We start from the raw sequence: 18915 nt of genomic DNA, 5'->3' as shown, positions 1-18915 counted from the left end.
TGACAGCTGGAGAGAAAAAAGATGTGGAAAATCAGTTTGTACAGCCCCACTGTGAAACACTGCTGATAGCCTCAAACACACACACCAAATAAATACACAGAGTTAAAGCCTGTGGCGTGCAGTCTAAGGGGGACCCATAACCTTGGACGAGGGGAATAGAAAGCGTATATGTACGCAAAAAATGTGTGTGTGTGTGTGTGTGTGTGTGTGTGTGTGTGGTAATGAGTGAGTGGGTGGATGCAGAAAAGGAAGTGGCGACGAAGGTAGAAGTAAAGAGAGAACAACAGAAAGCAACAGCAACAGATGAGAGAGACGGAAGAAGAGAACAGAGAAGAAGAAAGAAGAGAGGAGGAGGAAGACCAGAAAGGCGGGAAGGAAGGATCGAAGGATACGGGGAATCTCTGAGAGGTGAGGAGGAGGGGGGGGGACGGGACTTGGCAACCTGAGTGTGGATGCAGTGTGAGATACTTGTGATGGACATACTTATAACAGGAATACAATATGAATGACAAACTTTTATCATACAAAGTTTATGCAATCTTTACTGCTGGATGCTAAAAACGAAGGTAAATCTGTTTTAGTGCATGTAAAGTACTAATATAATATTTTATACATACATCTACTGAAAATAATATGTTCAGACTAAATATTACTTTTAGGTGTTGATTAAAAAAATGATATAAATAAGATTCTTAAATAAAATGTTTATTCTTATAAATATGTCTCACACGCATTGTGGAAAAATCAGGATAATAAAATTAAATGTTTAAAAGAACTGACAAGATATACTGTAAAAAAAAAAGGTAGTGCATGAATTATTGTTATTATTTATGTAAGTTAATTTTACCTGAACAAATTTGAGCCTCAATTTCTGGAACAGCTGTTTGTGAAAACTGTGACCAACAAAACTTTCACAAACATGCTTTAGATGTGGAGCGTCTTCTCCTCCCACTTTAAAGTAATTTCAACATTTTTAAAAGCAAGTTGTTTTACAGAAATACTGAACCCGGCCACGACCGAGTGAATACATATTTCTGCTGATGTTAACTGTTTCAGATAACATCTTAAAAGTCATAACTGTGATCTCGTTGCAAATATTGTTTTTCATTGGTAAAATGTGTAGTTGATCACAAAATGTCTTTACAAAAGCTACTGCAGTAAAGTACAGTCAACTACCTATACTAACTATAACTGCACCATTGCTGTTTATTCCCCACAGACTGTTTTTAACTTTATATATACTGCATACAATAACATTACTGTATTAAGTGATGTTATCAATGTACGAGAAACCTTTCAAAATCCTTTATGGATCAATCTGGGTTCTAAATAGTTGTAAATAATCTTTCAGTGTTTTCACACTGAGTAAAGTGTTTTAATATTGGGGGGTGTTTCAGTTTGGGGGGGTACGTGCACCGTGGGTTCAGTATTTGCCCGTGTGATGTGATTCTTGGCCACTCGGCTTATTATGTCACCTGTAATAAATACAGATAAGTAGCGAAGGGAAAATCCGACCCTCTCTTTAATTTTATCTCTCCTCACCTGACAGCCAGCATGACAAAAAGTAGCAACCACATCAGTAATGGTTAAGAAACTGTTGCTAATGGTTACCAGTACTAACCACGATAATTAAGACACACATTACAAACACAGAAAAGTGTTTGTCCTTTTTTCCCTGTGCAGCCTTTATTCTTACGCTGGCTCTCAGTTTCTAAATATCAACTCAAACCAACCGTCAAACCCTGGAAGTCTTTTGGATGAGTTGCATTCATTTGCTCTGGAAGCGCTCCAGAAACAGAATCATTAGTAAAACTCATTAACAGTTTTGTTTAATATTGTCACTCATCTTTGTGTTTATTGCACATTACTTGTTGCTATTGAACTGCAGACTTCAGCCCAGTATTTTCTCCAGTAACATATGACTCAGTTTGTTGTGTAGCACGCTTTCAAAAAACAAAAAATGTCTTGTACCATCGGAGGTAAAGAAACTTCTGCTGTGAGACTTTTCACACAGAGCATTTGTCGTTGTGAAAAGAGCACAGCTGGAAACTGCTGGTGGAAATTTGTACGTTAATGTAACTTGACTTTAAAAAAACATGCAAAACTAGAGAAATTTCAAATGGATGTTCATCAGTTTATCACTTTGAACGACTTGCTGACCAATCAGCTTTATTTATCTCACATCTCCACCTACAGCAACCACAAAGATAGATTTAAAGCCAGAACGTTATCGCTGTGAGGCAACAGATGGAGCTAATCTCTGCATCGCTGTGCTGCTAAAATACAAAACATGTCATTCAAACCTTTTTATATAACTCAAAGGAAGAAGCAGCAAAATGTATATTTTTGTTACAGTATTTGGTTATAGACTGCCTTGAAAATCTGCACATTAACACCCAGAAGAAATGCTGCAAATATTTACTTTTTGCTTCCTGGTAACATGAAGTTTTGAGACATCTAAGAGCCACTTAAAGCCCAGTTATTAATCCTCAGGGCCTGTGTAGACTGTTCTGTTATTGTACCTGTGCTCCTGAGTAAGTATAATATGAATATAATATAACATGGCATAGAAAGATGGATGGATGGTATAAGACAGTATGAAAATACATAGTGTTTAACTTCTCTTACCAAAACATGATTGAAATTGAGACGACAGTCTTGCATATTTTCATTAGCGCAGTGGTGACTGGCTGTGAGGATTTGGTAATGAAGTCCAGACTCCCCGAGCATTCACCCCTTTAACTTCACTTAAATTCCACTTAGTGAAAGTGAAATTCAAGTCCCTTCCCTCTTATTGCTGCACAATATTAAAGTCCTAGATGCAGCTCCATCGTCGTGTTATTTTGGGGGGTTTTGTGCAATTTTTCTCAAAATTAGGATGAGCATCAGCCCCTATTAGTTAAATGGAAGAATGCATCCATCATTTCTGACAAAAAATAAAAGCAGGCCATTTGTTTTTTAGCCAAAAGGAGAAAAGTTGCTGGAAGCTAAAATGAACTCTTTGATCTGCAACCTACTGAAAAGTCTCCAGATGAGTTTTACATGTTTCCAGGTGACTCAAATGTGGAGTTTATGGCTCCATAAATGATTTGAGTAAGATTTTCGTTTCTGTTACTGTTTTTAATCCTAATATAGAATATGTAAAGTAATACGGGCAAACTTCTCAGTCTTTGTTAGCAAGCGTGTAAAAGTTCAAGTAAATTTAGCTTCCACTTGTCTTTAGGCTCCAGTGACTATTTAACCTGCCTGAATGCAGGTTTTAGACGCGTCTGCAAGATTAATGCTAGGTTTGTTTTGCTCTGTTAATTTCACAATATTTTCTAGAAAGCCTGATCCAACCCTTCTACTTGGATGTAGGAAGAATATCTTGAATATTACTAGAGATATATATTTCGGAAAGAAAACCAGCATTTTTGTGCTGACTACAGTAAGTGTGGTGCAGCATAGATACATAAATTGCTTTTGTAACACAGCAAACAGTCGCTGCTGATTCCCCTCTGCACTGATCCAGTCCCACATGCTGTCCACTTCAACAGGTGGAGTAAAATGCCTAGTATTACATTCTTTATTTCTCCAATTTAAAGTCATATTGAGATTAAAACGAATGAGAGCAGCTCATAAGTACAGTGTGCTGCTCTTCAGTAGGCTTCCAGAAAGAGCCCATTCAAAAGTGAGCTTTTAGGGAGATGGGAGATAAAACAGGTGGCTCGAGTGGAGTTTCACGATAAAACAAAATAAAAATGTTCTAAAGGAGCAGAAAGTCCTTTAAACAAAGTCACACATTTGGGGTTCAAAGGTCCAAAGGACAGAATTTTCCATTGTCAAGCGACGAGTGAAAAACAGTGTGGAGGTGTGAGGTTGAGTCAGTGTTTTCTCATAAAAAGGGTTGACTTTTAAGTTTCCTCTGTGGTAAATAGCCATCAGTGTCAGGGGGTGCAGGCTAATATTCCTGTTTGTTATTTTGCTGTTTTATATGAATGCGTGTTACATTAGTGCATGTTCCTGTACTGCTGCTGTTAGCGATGTGCTGTGTGATTTGACATGAATGATTCATGAGCAGCTGTTGCTGGTGTGTTAATAATCAACGCCCGGAGCATTTCACTCTTCCTCTCTTTCATTATCTCTCCATCTCTTTTTTCTTCTTTTTCTTTCTGACTAATTTTCCCTCTCACTCGTTCTCTCTCTCTTTCTCTCTCTTCCCTCAGGTCTCTCTGCCTCTCCCTCTCTACCTGCACACCTTGAACCAAGGTAATAACAGCCAGAAAAACAGGACAAGTCTATTCCTGCTGCTTCTTCTCTCTCTTTCACCTAATGTTCTGTTTTTTCTCCCTCGTTTACTATCACTTTCCCTCTCCGTTCACTTGTTTCTTCTTGCCCCCAGTGTGTCAGTAAGTAATTAGTTTCATTTGAGGAAGGTGGGAAAGAGAGAGAACAAATGGGGAGCACCCATTTATTCCAGTGCTAGTTAGCGATTTGCTGAGCTGCTGATTAGTTTATTAGTTGTGCGAGTAAAGTGAGCAGGAGCTTCAGTATCAGAGACGGATTTACATCTTACAGACCTGAATTACACAGAACATCATGGCTAAGAAACATCTGGTAAGCTTGATCAATTTCAGACATTCTTCTCTTCTTATCTCTGAAAACCGTCGATAACTCTTCAATAACTGTCCCATGTTTCATCTCATGGGACCTAAAAAGATGAGTACTTTTAACTATAAATATAACCCACAGCAACAAATTGTTTTAAATTTGTTACATGAGTGTAATTAGAAGCTCGAGAGGATGCGGTGTTTCCAGGAAAATGTTGTGCACAACAAGCAACCTCCTGAAGATTTAGCGTTTGCTATGGCCAGGGGTGTGTCCAGGAGGGGGGGTGTGGTGTTCATGTGTGTGTGTGTGTGTGTGTGTGTGTGTGTGTGTGTGTGTGTGTGTGTATTGTAGGACTAACATACAGTTAACTTACAATCCTCCACATGATTGGATGACAGAATGGATAGGACCAGCAGAGGAATGTAATGTAATACTTTAGCATCTTTATGTTATGGCGCGTTGCACTTTTACTCCAAATACTTCAAATATAAACAAAGTGCTTTGCACTCAATACCATTTATTTTAAAACTGCAGATTTTGAAATATAAATCAACTCGCATGTTATGCTGCATTCAAAATGTACCCAGAAATATGGAAGTAGTAAAATCACCTCCAGCTGCCACATTGAAGGTTTCTAGTTAGGTGACAGAAGAATCCCGATGTTTGCATGATTCAGCATAATAAGTTCATTTTGTCAGGAACCTGAAAATATGCAGAGCTGTGAAGTCGCCTCGCTGTTCCTGATTTTTTGCATATTCGTCAAACTTACATGTTTCAGACGTTTCCTGACCTCTGTGACCTCGGTTCTTTAAACATTTATAAAAAGCATTTTGCGAGGAACAAACACGTGAATGCTGTCATCAAAGCTAGCTTCTTTCATCTCCAGCTACTCACAAAAATGAAATCTTTCTGCTGTTTCAGAGACTTTGAGAGCGTTAGCTGTGCATTCATTTCACTTCGACTTTAAGAGTCTTTATTCAGGTGTCAGTCAGTCACTGCAGCTGGTCCAAAATGCTGCGGGACAGTTATTAATTTTCAGATGCAAGCGAGACTTCATGTCCCCCATATTGGAGCTCCTCCACCAACTGCCAGAGTTTGCATGGGTTTGCACCGTCTTGCCTCTGTGATCTTTTAAGTTTACACATTATGTCAAGATCCCTGAGGTCTGCTGAACAAATGCCCCCAACTGTCCTGAGGTCCAGATTAAAGCACAGAGGAACAAATAACTCCTCACCTCAGGACCTCCCTAACATTAAACCCATTTTTTATATCTGCTATTTATTACTGATTATCCAGAATTACTTAAACCATAACCAAAGAGATAAGGTGCCTCTGCAGCCAGAGAGCGTTAATATGCATTTTTTCTTATTGTCAGTTTGCACTCTGGGGTTCTTATAACATTTACTGTTTTCTAGGTAAAAGCCCAAATGAGCCGTGCACAAAAAGAAAACAAAAATTCATTACAGCAAGACGAGAATGTTTGACATCCATGAAAATCTGGTGAAACTCGATTGTCCATTTCCATCTAACTCCTATCTTGATTCTCTGTTAAACAGCACTTCTGAGAACTTAAACCAGTTTTGTGAATGCACAGATAACGTACGTGTTGATTTGTAATTCTGGTTTATTCCAGCCTGCTGTGTTTCCCATTAATGTGTCTATTGCAGCTCTGTGAATCATCCAAACTTTGCTAAGCTCGTGGTAGAGTTTTGACTCATGATCGAGTTGCATAACAACAGCATCAAGCACAAACTCTCTGCAGCTTTCTAAAGAAACACATTTTGTGAAGTTCAATTGAGTCTAAAAAATCTAAATAGTAATATATGTAAGTCTGGCCTTTATGTTTGAGTCTATTGACTGAGGCGTGTGTTTGTATGAGTGTGTTGAGTAAGTGTGGGCGTGCTGACTTCCTGCTATGAGGAAACTCTCTTCCGATGGAGACACGCTGAAACGTTTCAGGTCCGAACTGATGTGGAAACACACTGAACAGTGACAACACACACACAAACACAGACACACTTATTTACACACACTTGTTTTCACTTCATCAGGGTTCAGGCTGAGTTTGCTACCAGCGCTCATCGGGTCTCGTCTGTCGGGTACTGATGGCAGATCTGTGCTCCGTCTGACGAGAGCGCTGCCTCATCATCGCATTAATAATTTGTTCAGCATGTCAGATGACAACAACGAACTGTTGCGATCACGAGGGCTGTCAGCAGCGACACGTGGAGTGTGATCTTCTTATTTTGTTTGGAAACTCCTGAATGGCAAAACAGAACAGAAATTTAAGTTAAAGTGAAGCTGAGAAGCAACAGAGGAACAGAATGGTGAGTGCAAACACACTTTCTGTTTTTGGAAAACTGGCCACAACAAAAAGGCTTAGAAATGCCAAAATGCCGCTTTATTCAGTTTTTTTGCACTGTAGCTTCTCTAATTGTATACAGTTAAGTCATGCAGTTGCAGAGCCACATGTTTCAGCATGGGGCTGTAACGGTCATTCAGCTTATGCTGCCTGCATTCTGCTGTAATAACAATGACAATACAGGTTCTCAGATATTATTGCTTGATTTTTCACACAGTGCTTGTATTTTTAGCTGTTATAAAAAGCAGTGGGAAATATCTGTTGTACTACAGGCCCATGAGTCATATTCAGTATTTTTCTCTTATGATGCATTCTGAGTTACTGTGACCATAATTACATGATAAAAGCTGCTAATGTCTTCGTATTTCTTCCTGACGTGCCTAGACTGATGTTGTCACTCAACCAGGTTGGGCTAGAGGCAAAATGGACCTGAATCTTTGCCAGACTAGAGCCAAGAAGAACTACTGCTGATCCAAAATGCACAGGAGCAGAATACTAACAGGCATACAACAGAAGCAGCACCAGATGCATGATCATCTATTCAGAAATTCAATTAGTTATCGGGATGCATCAGTCTAATAGTAATAATGCACTAAGAGTGGATGTGAACTCACAGAAAGTAATTTATAAGCAAATTTATGTAAAAATGGACAGTCTCGGTTGTTGTGTCCTTGGGCAAGACACTTCACCCGTTGCCTACTGGTGGTGGTCAGAGGGCCCGGTGGCGCCAGTGTCCGGCAGCCTCGCCTCTGTCAGTGCGCCCCAGGCTGTGGCTGTGGCTACAATGTAGCTGCCATCACCAGTGTGTGAATGTGTGTGTGAATGGGTGGATGACTGGATGTGTAAAGCGCTTTGGGGTCCTTTGGGACTAGTAAAGCGCTATACAAATACAGACCATTTACCAAAAAACAGCTGAAATTCCAGCAATGTTTATTTCACTGAGGCTGGTAAAGAGAGCCTCTGTCTTCTTCGTGGTTTATATTCTGTGTCTCATATCAAAACACGCTGTTTTTTTCACGCCACGGTCGAAAACAGAGGTTAAAACATTTTGGCGTTGCTTTAAACGTAATTCCCAGTCAGCAATCTTTCTCAATCTTTCTTACTTGTATTGGCAAGTCACTTAAGCCTGTTTTACATTTTTGTGTAGATCTCACTGGCTGATTTTACACTTGAACATCACCTTTGTGACGTCTTAATTTTTTGTGAAGCAGTTTTACACATTTACAGAAAAAACAAGAAAAAACCTCCAAAATCATTTATCTACAGTTTAGACTAAAAATTAACTTCAGAAACAGTGTGTACTTCTTTTCCCAGAGTTCAGCAGACTTTGGTGGGTGCAGTGACGCTTGAGCATAGTGGCTGCTGATTGGTTATCAGCAGCTCTGATTCGCACGATCACTCTGCCAGCCTATCCTGCTTCCTGGTTACTGAAAAACTAAATGATGTGGGGATATTAAAGCTCCTTCTCTCTCTGTACTGCAGCATGCTGTGGTGAGGCGCAGATAAGGAGGACCCAACCACTGAAATACACCTATACTCACCATGAGCATGTCAGCAGTGCACTCCGCCTCCCCTCCTGCTGAGGAACCAGTGACACCCCCACCCTTGACCACACCTCCTCGCAAAGCTTCAGTCCGGCTCCAGGAGAGGTGAGCATTAACTATGCATAATCTTGCTTTCTAAAACCCTCAGTCCTCTAAAAATGTCATTTTTTAAATTTACACTTTTGTGACTAAAATGTGTTTGTTAAAACTCTCAATATATGTTTTCTTTAGTTAGTTTAAAATTGCTATCAATCATCTTTTTCTCTTGAATGTTTTCTTATTTTGCAGGCGGGGCTCTAATTTGTCTCTTCTTTTGGATGTGAACACTTTGGGGGTGGAGACTGTCTGTTCTGTCTCCACCCCAAAGGAGGTGTGGCTTCAGCTGCTTCACACCTCCTCACGACCACTCACACACACGCTGCTGCAGGAAGCTGCCATTGACACAAATACGCTGAATGTAGAGTACCAGGTACACTCAAAACATTGCAAACATTCAACACATTAAAATTAAGCAGAGACAAAAGGGAAATATGAGGTGAAACAAACTAAATATCTGCAGGACTTTGAACTGTTCCTGCTGTGCATGTAACACGTGCCAGCAGTAACTGCTGATTCTGGATTGAACGTGTTTTTAGGTCTACCTTCAGTAGATTTGTGATTTGCTTCATGTCTTACAAGCAGCACTGTGTCAAAGTCTAAACTGGCCCAACTTTCATGTTGATGATTGTCACTGCTGAATATTAGTCTTCACTGTAAAAGATAAACACCGCAGATGGCTCATCAGCTCAGGATGATGGGGTTGCATTCTGAAACTTCTGAAAAGTTCAGGTTTTGACACAGTGAAGCACAATCACTTTGTGTTGCACTTTGTACTGTCATGGACAATGGAAAACCCCTCAAATTGCTCATATTGTGAAGTCTTTATTGGAGTCTTTTGCCCAAAACAGTTGAAAACAAATGTCTATGAAATTTTTTACCTTCCTCCTCTCCTTCCTGTTTGTCTGACTGTATGTACCTGCAGTACAAAAGCAAAGCTATGATATCTAGAAAACATCAGATCCACCAATTACCTTAAAATCCTGAACATTTACTCCAGAATTAGTGCTTTCTAGCAGGTATGGAATAGCTTTCTGAGACTGTTAAACTCTCCAACTTTCAGGACAGTTTTAACATTCATTAATATTCCCGTCTCCCCAACAGAAGATCCCTCCGAACTTTGTGAACGCTGCTGACCTCGATGTTCCGGGACACATGATGAAAGACCGATACAAAACCATCCTCCCCAGTCAGTTACTGTCCGTCTCACCTCAGTAGAAAAGCTCTTGGTGTGTTTATTCCCATTTATCACCGTGCGTTATTTGTATGTTTGTCTTTAGACCCTGAGAGCCGAGTGATCCTGAGGAACCCGGACGATGAACCTGGGCCTGATCGCTACATCAACGCCAACTACATCAGGGTAAGAGTCTAACATTATTTCTTACCAAGTCAACTAACCCCACAGATTTCTGTCATCTCACACTCTATGTCAGGTGGGCCTTTCCCACCGACCACATCAGGTCTCTGTAATCTCCTTTTTTGTCTCAGCACAAATGAGCATGTTGTGCTCTTGTGGTTTTAGTTGCTAATTTTAATGGTTTAATGAAAAGTGTGATATATTTTCTGGAACTAATATATTTTTTGTTTAAATAAAAATTGATAGTATACACTCATCAGCAAACATCTAAGCCACAGGATCACAGGAAAGAAGCTCAAAGGATCTGGACATGTGGTCAAGATGATCTGGTGAAGTTCATTCTGAGCATCAGAATAGGGAAGAAAGGTCATTTAAGCGAATTTGAATATGGCAGCTATTTCAGGAACTGCTGAGAAATACTGGGATTTTCACACACAGAGTTAAAAAAAAGTCATAAAAAGAGAAAACATCCAGTGAGTGGAAGTTCTCAGGGTGAAAGGTGAATGACCGGACTGGTTTGAGCTGATAGGAAGGCAACAGTAACTCAAATAACCATGTTTCAGCAAAGGTACGCAGAAGAACATCTGTTAATGCACAACATGTGGAAACCTGAAGCAGGTGGGCTACAGCAGCAGAAGACCACATTAAGTATTCTGGAAAACAGAAGGTTGCCTGGTCTAATGAGACCGCCGACATGTTTTCTGCTGCAACATTTGGATGGTCAGAATTTGGCATAAAGAACATAAACATAAACATATTGTTGCTGACTATGTCCATCCTTTCCATCTTCCGATGGCTGCTCCCTATGAAATTTCCATGGCTTATTTCCAGTGTTGTTCCTAAAAACAGAAAAAAAGACAGAAAGTGACGGTTAAGAGGCTTTTTAATTCAGGCTCATGGTGGTTTAAAAAGACGTGTCAGAGGTCCTTATCAGAGATCCTTGCCGTACCGCAGCAGAGAGAAACTGAATCCTGGACATTTCTCCTAACTCTAAAATTGTGCTGGGATGATTAGGAGCTTTTAAAGGCTTGCACTGTCAGAGTCTGGGCTGTCATCTTCGGGGCTGCTGCATCTTCTATGAGTGTATATTTATTATCTATACTTGAAAAAATGTACTGCAGATAAAGTTTTTTGAAAATAGATACTGTTGTTGAGATCTCAGGTTCAGTAACAATGTCTTTTCTTTCATTTGAGCCGTTTCATTTTATTACTTAGTCCTGGATTAAATGAGTCAAGTGACAGAAAAGAAAATATGTTTCCTTCAGGGTTTTATTAAAAAGGAAACAAGCTGATAGAGTGTGTGACAGCGTTGTCACTCTGCGTGGGTGTCTTCTCGTTTGTGTGTGTCTGTGTGTGTTTTGTGCGTGTGTGTGTGTGTGTGTTGGACAGCTAAACAAACAGAAACTCAGATATGAGCCGTCGGTTTGTCAGCGTGGGAGTTTGCAACCAGGAAAACCACAGGAAGTGAGGGAGGAAGTGACATGTCCCCGACTCCCCCTCCCCCTGTCTTCCCTTATGGCCCACGCATCCCTCACACTGTGCAGCCTCAGCTCAATTTGTGTGTGTTTGTGGAGTGTGCGCCTGTGTTGTTAATTTTTGACAGTTTTCATGAAGCACCTGCTGCCTCTGCTGATGTGCAACAACAAGTAAAAAGTAGCATTCATTCATCTGCCCGTTCAGTTAAACTCCTGTTATATTTGGTGGCGTGCTGGTTGGACCCTTGACAGTTGTTATTGAATCTGAATCATTCACTTCCTGCCCTGTGAGGCCAGGGTGGTTTTAGAAGTCTAGGGGATATGATGAATGTGTGTGACAAAAACAACAAGTGACATTTCTTAATCTGCATTTGCATCCTGAGAAATGAAACAACACGAAGAAAACGGTCAGAGTGCATCCAGCTCTGCTGGAAAATACCTCATAGTTGATTTGTGCAAGCCTGGTCTGGAAATGCCCGGTCCACAAGTCAGCAAATGTGCTTGTCAGTCACCTAATCAGAGCTGAGATGGAAACAGAGAACACTAAAATAGAAATTAGGATGTAAAACATGCTTTAAACTGTGGCGTCGGGGCTGGGCAAACTGTGCTTTGTCTCAAAGACACAACTGCTGCAGCTACGATGCTGAAAAGGTGTCCCCTAGATGTCTCTACCACAAGTACAGAACTCTGTGGACTTTCTCTTTATTTTATTTGACAACTAAAGTCTCAGTTTCCTCCAAAATATCATTAAATATTTCCTTCCTATACCTACATTTTTGACACTAGAACCTCCAGTGGTTCTAGTGTCCTGGTATTGACCTCAGAGTAAAGCATTATACTGTGAGAAAGTTTACTGACTGATTGTTGTGAGATTTGATGCTCTTTATGTGGCAGGGCTACAAAGGGGCTCCCAGGGCCTACATCGCTACCCAGGGGCCCATGGTGCACACCGTGGGAGACTTCTGGGACATGGTGTGGCAGGAGAGGAGCAGTATCATCGTCATGGTTACGAGGCTGAAGGAGAACAACGAGGTGAGGAGACACAAGTGTTGTTTCCCTGTGTTCATTTCATCCTTTTGTGTAATAGCTGTGCTGCACCGCAAATTTGTGGAAAAACAAACTGAAGTAGTGACATTATGCAGCGGCACACCCTCCTCTGCACTGCTGTCGCTCTTGAGACACTCTCTGGTTGTCCTCATTTCACTGGATCTCCTCCATTGTGTCAAAAGTTCAACCTGAACTTTATTTCGGGGGAACAGGATGACCTCACAGGGTGCCAAATCTGTCAGGTAGCCTGAGTGATGAGCAGCCAAAATTGTTGTGGACTGTCAGTACACTGGGAGCCGTTGTATTCAAGATGGAGCACAGCAGCGCCTTTTCACCAAGGTTCAGATTGATTAAAGTGACAACGTTAAATTAGAAGTCGCAGCTGAATTCGCTGTTGCACAACAACACAGATATCGCACAAAATAACAACCACAGTTCTAGTCATGCATGTTTACTCACGCAGCTTCCTCTGTATTAAGAAATTCTGCGTGGGTGATTGGCAGGCCAGCTTTCATCAGTAAATATGATGTACAGAGTCCATTAAAGAAAGCTGCTTTTTATTATTATTTATTATATTTATTATATATATTTATGTTGTATATTTTCTACTCCATTTAATGTGACTTTATTCTTGTATTCTACTGTGCACTGAGCTGTGCATTCATGCTACATCCATCTGATTATGGATCTGAACACTTGGCTGTTTGTCTGTTTGAAGAAATGTGAGGTGTACTGGCCACAGCCGAGAGACAAGACGAAGAGGGTAAAGGAGGAGGACGAAGACACGGAGGAGAAGGACGGGCAGAGGGAGAAGGAAAATGAAGAGGAAGGAGAGACGAGACAAATCGGCAGATTCCTTATCAGAGTGAAAGACAGCCGAGAGAAAGACGGATTCACGGTCACAGATATGGAGATTCAGGTACAGTAGAGTTCGCAGATTTCACCTCCATGAGCCAGATGAAGCCATGTGTTAAATGTTTGTCATTTCTGAAGATCACTGTCTAAATGGATGACTGATGTTATTGCAGTCCTGCTCTACAAAGCTGCACTGCTTAAATGCTTTGTGGTTAAACAAAGATGGACCGATTAGACATCTGCAGAGGTGTTTGGGGTTTTTTCTGGTGAAACCACTCTGATTACAGACTTATGAAATATTTCTTAGGCTTTTATCAGCTTCTTAAAGCTTCTAGAAGATGTTATTAGGTTTGTACATTCATAGCAGTGAGTGGAAGTAGCTGAGTGAACTAAAGCAGAATCATGATCAGTGAAAATGAAATTACGTCTTTTAAAGTTTTTACTATTTCTTTTCCATGTGGGTTTCCTTGTCAGTCTAACAAAAACATCTTTGTAACGAATAAAAAAAACAATTCATTCACATTTTGCTGATAGGTTTAGTTTACTTAAGGTTTAAAACCTTTTTAAATTTTAGGAAGAAATAAAATAGTACTTTATTATAAATGCACGTTTCCAAAATAAAACCAACAGAAGCACCTGAGTCTGTGCACCTGGTTTTGTTTGATAACTGTGTGTTTGTGTGCTTTCAGCTCCATTCAGAGTGTCGACACGTCAGACACTACTGGTTCACATCTTGGCCTGACCATCATATCCCACAATGCATAGCTCCATATCTAAGGCTGGTGGAAGAGGTGGAGACGTACAGCAAGTCCCTCGTGCCGCCCTCTAGCTCTCAGGAAGTCTCTGCGCCCGCCTCCAGCCCTGGACCAATCATCATCCACTGCAGGTCAGTTTTAGTTTTCCTTCAAAAAAAATTGTGATTTCTCAAAATGGATAAAATTGGTTCTGGTTAGTTCACGTTACCTGATGAAACACAGACAGGTGTCATATCTTACTCAACTAAAGCGTCACTTCTCTCGCTTCATTTTGCTCACAGCATTGAGAGAAATAAACAAGTTAGCCAAATAAATAAAATCTGCTGTCAAGCTCCAGTGGCTACGACTCAATTCCTTTGATTTTTATTTAGTATATAGCACCAAATCACAACAACAGTCCCCTCAAGGTGCTTTACATAGTAAAGAAAAGACTATTTAATGATAGAGTGCAAACCCCAATAATCATATGATCCCCTCCAAGCAAGCACAGTGGGAGGAAAAACTCCCTTTAACAGGAAGAAACTTCCAGCGGAAACAGGCTCAGGGAGGGGCGGGGCCATCTGCTGTGATTGGTTAGCAATGAGTGGAGGAAGACAGGACAAAGACAGGCTGGGGAAGAGAGACAGAGATTTATAATAATTTATGATTAAATGCAGAGAGGTGTATAAACACATAGTGAGTGAAGAAGAATCACTCAAAGCATCATGGGAAACCCCAGCAGGTCTATTGCAGTGTAACTAAGGGAGGATTCAGGGTCATCTGATCCAGCCCTAACTTTACGTTTCTTAAAAAAGGAAAGTTTTAAGTCTAATCTTTAAAGTAGAGATCGTGTCTGTCTCCTGAATCCAAACTGGGAGCTGGCTCCACAGAAGAGGCCACTGGCCAATTAAATCTCATTATGAAAAAGTCACAAGAGAACAGAACAGCTGTTTATGCTGTTTATGCATTAAAATGAAGAAGTTGATCATTGCACCATGTTTTTATAAACAACGTTGGTAAAAGAGAACTAAGTGCTAACCAGCTACAGTTTCATTTTTCTCCTGCACTGAAATAAACGCAACAAGTCCCACCCTGGAAGGGCAAAAGAATTTTCTAAATAAAAGCTTGTGTGCAAAAAATTTGCTTCAAATAAAGTCACAAAACATAACTGATTTACAAACTAATTTTACAAAAATAACTTTACGTTTACTTGTGCTTGACGACAAGGCAGCTGTGTGACCATTCAGGAACATGTTTTTAAACTGAAGTATAGACCTCTTTGCACAAGAAGGTGCTTTGCAATAATCCAAAAAGACAATAATACAGTAAAATATAAAATACATTGTGTACATAAAGGAGAGTGAGGACCATAAACAGAAGTTAAAACATGCATCAATAAACCACTCTTGAAATACATCCGCTGAGAGCAGCGTGATGGTTATGGGTGAACAGACTGCGATGTGTCAAACCAGAGCCGCGGCCGATGTGTCGAAAGCTGCTTCCTGCCTGAGAGCAGGGGTGGCTGCCTTGACTGAGCAGCCAACCACAGCAGAGAGGACAGATAAAAGTTTAAAGCGATGGGGCTGCGGTGACCTGACACACGTCTTTGAGTACCAATATGCTGCTGCATGCCTGAAGCACACAGAAACCAGAGATTCTGAGCAAAGAGTAAATAAATCTGCTGTGACTGAGTTCAAAGAAAAGTCAGCACAAAGGTCATGGATCTTACCAACTTTTCTAGAAACCTTCCCTATCATCTCCTCCACATTAGCCGCTTTTTAGCTGAATATCGTAGGACTGTCACAAGACAATCTTTGTAATTGTTCCTGTTCTCAAGTAAGAACTGCATCCAAAGGTGGAGCTCTAAAAACTTTGATTATTATTTGATTGATCAAGATTTTGTTCTTTGTGTTGATGAGACAGATGGATGAGTCGGATGAATACAATACTCATCCTAAATCTACACTGCTGTTCTCCTAACATCTCCCCTGTCCTCCCCTCTACAGTGCAGGTATCGGGCGGACAGGCTGTTTTATAGCCAGCACTATCGGCTGTCAGCAGCTCAGAGAAACCGGGCAAGCTGATGTCCTGGAGACAGTTTGTCAGCTTCGACTCGACAGGTGGGTGTTTTCCTCTCTCTTTCCTTTGCAGTCCGTCTTTAACATGCAGTTGCATGTTTAAAACCTGTGGTCTGCTCATTTGCAGGGGCGGTATGATCCAGACCTCAGAGCAGTACCAGTTCTTGTACTCCACACTGGCCCAGTACAGCTCCCAGCTGCAGCAGAAACAGGTACACAGCAGCACCCTGCCGAGACTGCTGCCTGTGGCCTTCAGCTCTGAGCCCAGTGGTTTATACAAATGTCTAAAAACAACAAACAGATCATTCAAAAAGTCTAGTTTTCTGATTTTCCTTCTTTAAATGTGTTTGTAGATTTATTGCACATTGAGTGGCAGCAACTATAAAAACAGTTTTTGGGGGTCCTGGTGTTGTTGTCGGGTATGTGCCCTATGCGACAATTCATAGACTGTATATAAAAGATGGAGTCAATTGTGGCGGTGTGACCCACTAGTTGGGGCACAGTTTTTTAAACTAGACCTGGGGAGTGTGCCTGAATCTAAGCATGATACTGAGGGACACTATAGGCTCACAGGCTTGTCCATCACAAGCCTGTGAGCATACCCTACTTTAGCCTGTTTTTTAAGTGTATTTGCTACCACAAATGACATGATAAGTTGTACTGAGCTGTATTGAGTAAGTGCAACGGGAGCCACAGTCTTGTAAACAACCAGAAATGCAGCTTTAAGGCACTTCCACACTGACTCTGTTCATACAGTCTGTGGGGACTGTTAGAGCCTCGAGTGGCCATTATTGGCGCTGCAGCCACAGATTGCTGCCTAGTGTTAATATATGCAGTCATTGCTGCACAGCGCTTTGCACCAAAATAGTTAGAACTTGGTGGGAACTGTTTTCATCAACAGTTGGTGCGGTGGTGCATGTCTGTGGTGGCAGGATGATGTGGTTGGAACTGAATCCAAATAAACAACAGTTTGTGTGTTAGCAATGAAACATGTAACATCAGCCGCACCTTAATCACCTGAACCACAGCAGCCATCAGAGGACAGCTGCGTCTGTAATTTTTGGTTTGAGGTTGTAAACAGTGTACCAATTCTGAATATTTACAGAACCAGCCTGGCACACTGCCTCAGAGCCAGCAGAACCCAGAGGACCAGGTCAGCATACAGCTGCAGAACCTCGAGCTACACAGCAAACAGAACAGGAAGATCTCATAGAACCTGGATAACCAGCAGTGTCTTCAGAGAAGTCCAGGAGAAGCGAGGAGAAAGACGCCAGCAGCAGCAGAACTGATGCACCAGCAAGGGGACGAGGAGGATTCTACAGGGGCCCCAAAGAACTGGTGTTTGGCTCCAATTTGACTGAACAAGCAGAGAATAGGAATAATTAGAAGATCAAAAGCATCATGTTCATGACAGACTAAGACTGAATCAGACTAATTAAATAAAATAAGGCAGGAATATTCATTGGCTTGGCTGTGGTATTTTTCGAGCAGCTATTTACCACACACATTCATTTGTTTAACTCTAAATATGGCCTGCTAAGTATGAAGACATGTTTTAATAGTCAGAACATTTGAGGGTATCAAAACAAATCACATAGATCTCTTCATGAAATGCGACCAGGACAGTTTGTCACATCAGCAGTGGCATGTTTGACAATCACAAATCATTGGATCACCATGTTTCTCTCTTATTATTTGACCCATTCTGTTAATTTATGAAACAAAAACACCTCTTGAGCCTTGTTGAAATCTGCTGTTTTTTGATCTCCTTTAGAGACTAATGTGTATAAAACAATCAGATCAATAAATTATGAATATAAATACTTTTTCACTCAGCAATTTTTAAAGGACACATTCAGCCGACCAGCTCTGCATTAAATTTTTTTCAGAAAGTTTAAATATTTTAATTCTATGTTTTAAGCTTCCAATAAAGTCCTGTGAATAAGTAAGTACACCCTATGGAAATATCTGGACAGCAGGTAAACATGTAAGGACCCTTGTGTCCAGAGATGAGGGTGGTATGCTGAAGAAAAATGCTTCTTCAGCCCTTCGAGCAAAAATATTAAAAGATGTAACATTCTTCTGTTCAAACAGCGCACCTCCTGACATCAGAAATGATTTTTCGTTGGTGTTGCTGTGCATTCAAAATTCCTTCAGCTGCCAGCTGTTCAAAGTGAATCATCAGAAAGCAGATCAAACATTCAGGGCGCTGGTGCTTGTTTCTGGTCCTCTGTGTCATGGACATGAAACTGGGGCAGCTTTGCCTGGAAACAATGATCTGTGCCGTGACCGATGTTCAAAGTTTGTTATAGAAAAAATGGTCTTTTAACAAAATGTGATTCTGGTTTCAGATTCTGCCACGTGTACTATTTGTCCAATTATTTTAATTAAAAGCCTTAAGTCCTGCACTTGACATAATCAAGGCAAAACATGACCCATCCCATCTACTTTCAGTGCCTGTAAATGGGAAACACTTTATTAAAATTATGACTAATTCATTTTTACATTATGACTTGAATCACGGGTCCATTCCAGGTTCATGTTGAACTCTAAGATGAATGGCTTCATATTACTGGAATTATAACTAAGAGCCTACGATTTCACATGCAAGAAAGGAAACATACAATCATTTCAACAGTAAATGTGCAAAAGATGAATGTTTAAAGTGTTACTAATAATGCATTTATTGCACAATCAATTATCAATAGCGTGAATATTGCAAAGAAAATTGCTAATAATGCAGACATGCACAGTGAGTAAGTGCTTCATATTAGCTT

The 18915-nt window shown here is 40.7% G+C and overlaps 1 protein-coding gene across 3 annotated transcripts; it reads left to right on the top strand.

Moving 5' to 3' along the window:
* The first annotated feature begins 292 nt into the window (after positions 1-292).
* On the top strand, positions 293-18079 carry LOC147305545 (tyrosine-protein phosphatase non-receptor type 7-like). 3 transcript variants are annotated; one of them, XM_086276203.1, is made up of 13 exons: positions 309-408; positions 4206-4596; positions 6642-6917; positions 8435-8601; positions 8785-8965; positions 9697-9781; positions 9873-9952; positions 12319-12456; positions 13190-13390; positions 14016-14212; positions 16067-16180; positions 16266-16350; positions 17244-18079. In XM_086276203.1, exons 4-13 carry the CDS (start codon positions 8495-8497, stop codon positions 17349-17351), a joined length of 1296 nt encoding a protein of 431 aa, XP_086132329.1. In that variant the 5' UTR covers positions 309-408; positions 4206-4596; positions 6642-6917; positions 8435-8494; the 3' UTR covers positions 17352-18079. The 3 variants fall into 3 exon arrangements, with proteins under 3 accessions (XP_086132330.1, XP_086132329.1, XP_086132331.1); XM_086276204.1 differs by lacking the exons at positions 4206-4596; positions 6642-6917 and having other exon boundaries at positions 293-408; XM_086276205.1 differs by lacking the exons at positions 309-408; positions 4206-4596; positions 6642-6917 and adding an exon at positions 547-566.
* The last annotated feature ends 836 nt before the right edge of the window (positions 18080-18915 follow it).

This window comes from Aulonocara sp. 'chitande type north' Nkhata Bay, linkage group LG20 (assembly GCF_057382095.1).
Source record: "Aulonocara sp. 'chitande type north' Nkhata Bay isolate Kocher_YH1m ecotype deep benthic linkage group LG20, A_spYH_male_GT1.1, whole genome shotgun sequence".
NCBI classification, from domain to species: Eukaryota; Metazoa; Chordata; class Actinopteri; order Cichliformes; family Cichlidae; genus Aulonocara; species Aulonocara sp. 'chitande type north' Nkhata Bay.
This window is presented reverse-complemented; position numbering and strand designations above follow the sequence as displayed.

Bases quoted from the DNA above. Each gene is read 5' to 3' on its own strand.
- LOC147305545 (XM_086276204.1), top strand. From the start codon at position 8,495: ATGAGCATGTCAGCAGTGCACTCCGCCTCCCCTCCTGCTGAGGAACCA. The intron at 9,953-12,318 runs GTAAGAGTCTAA...TTTATGTGGCAG, and splicing joins TCAACGCCAACTACATCAGG to GGCTACAAAGGGGCTCCCAG. The intron at 16,351-17,243 runs GTACACAGCAGC...GAATATTTACAG, and splicing joins CCCAGCTGCAGCAGAAACAG to AACCAGCCTGGCACACTGCC.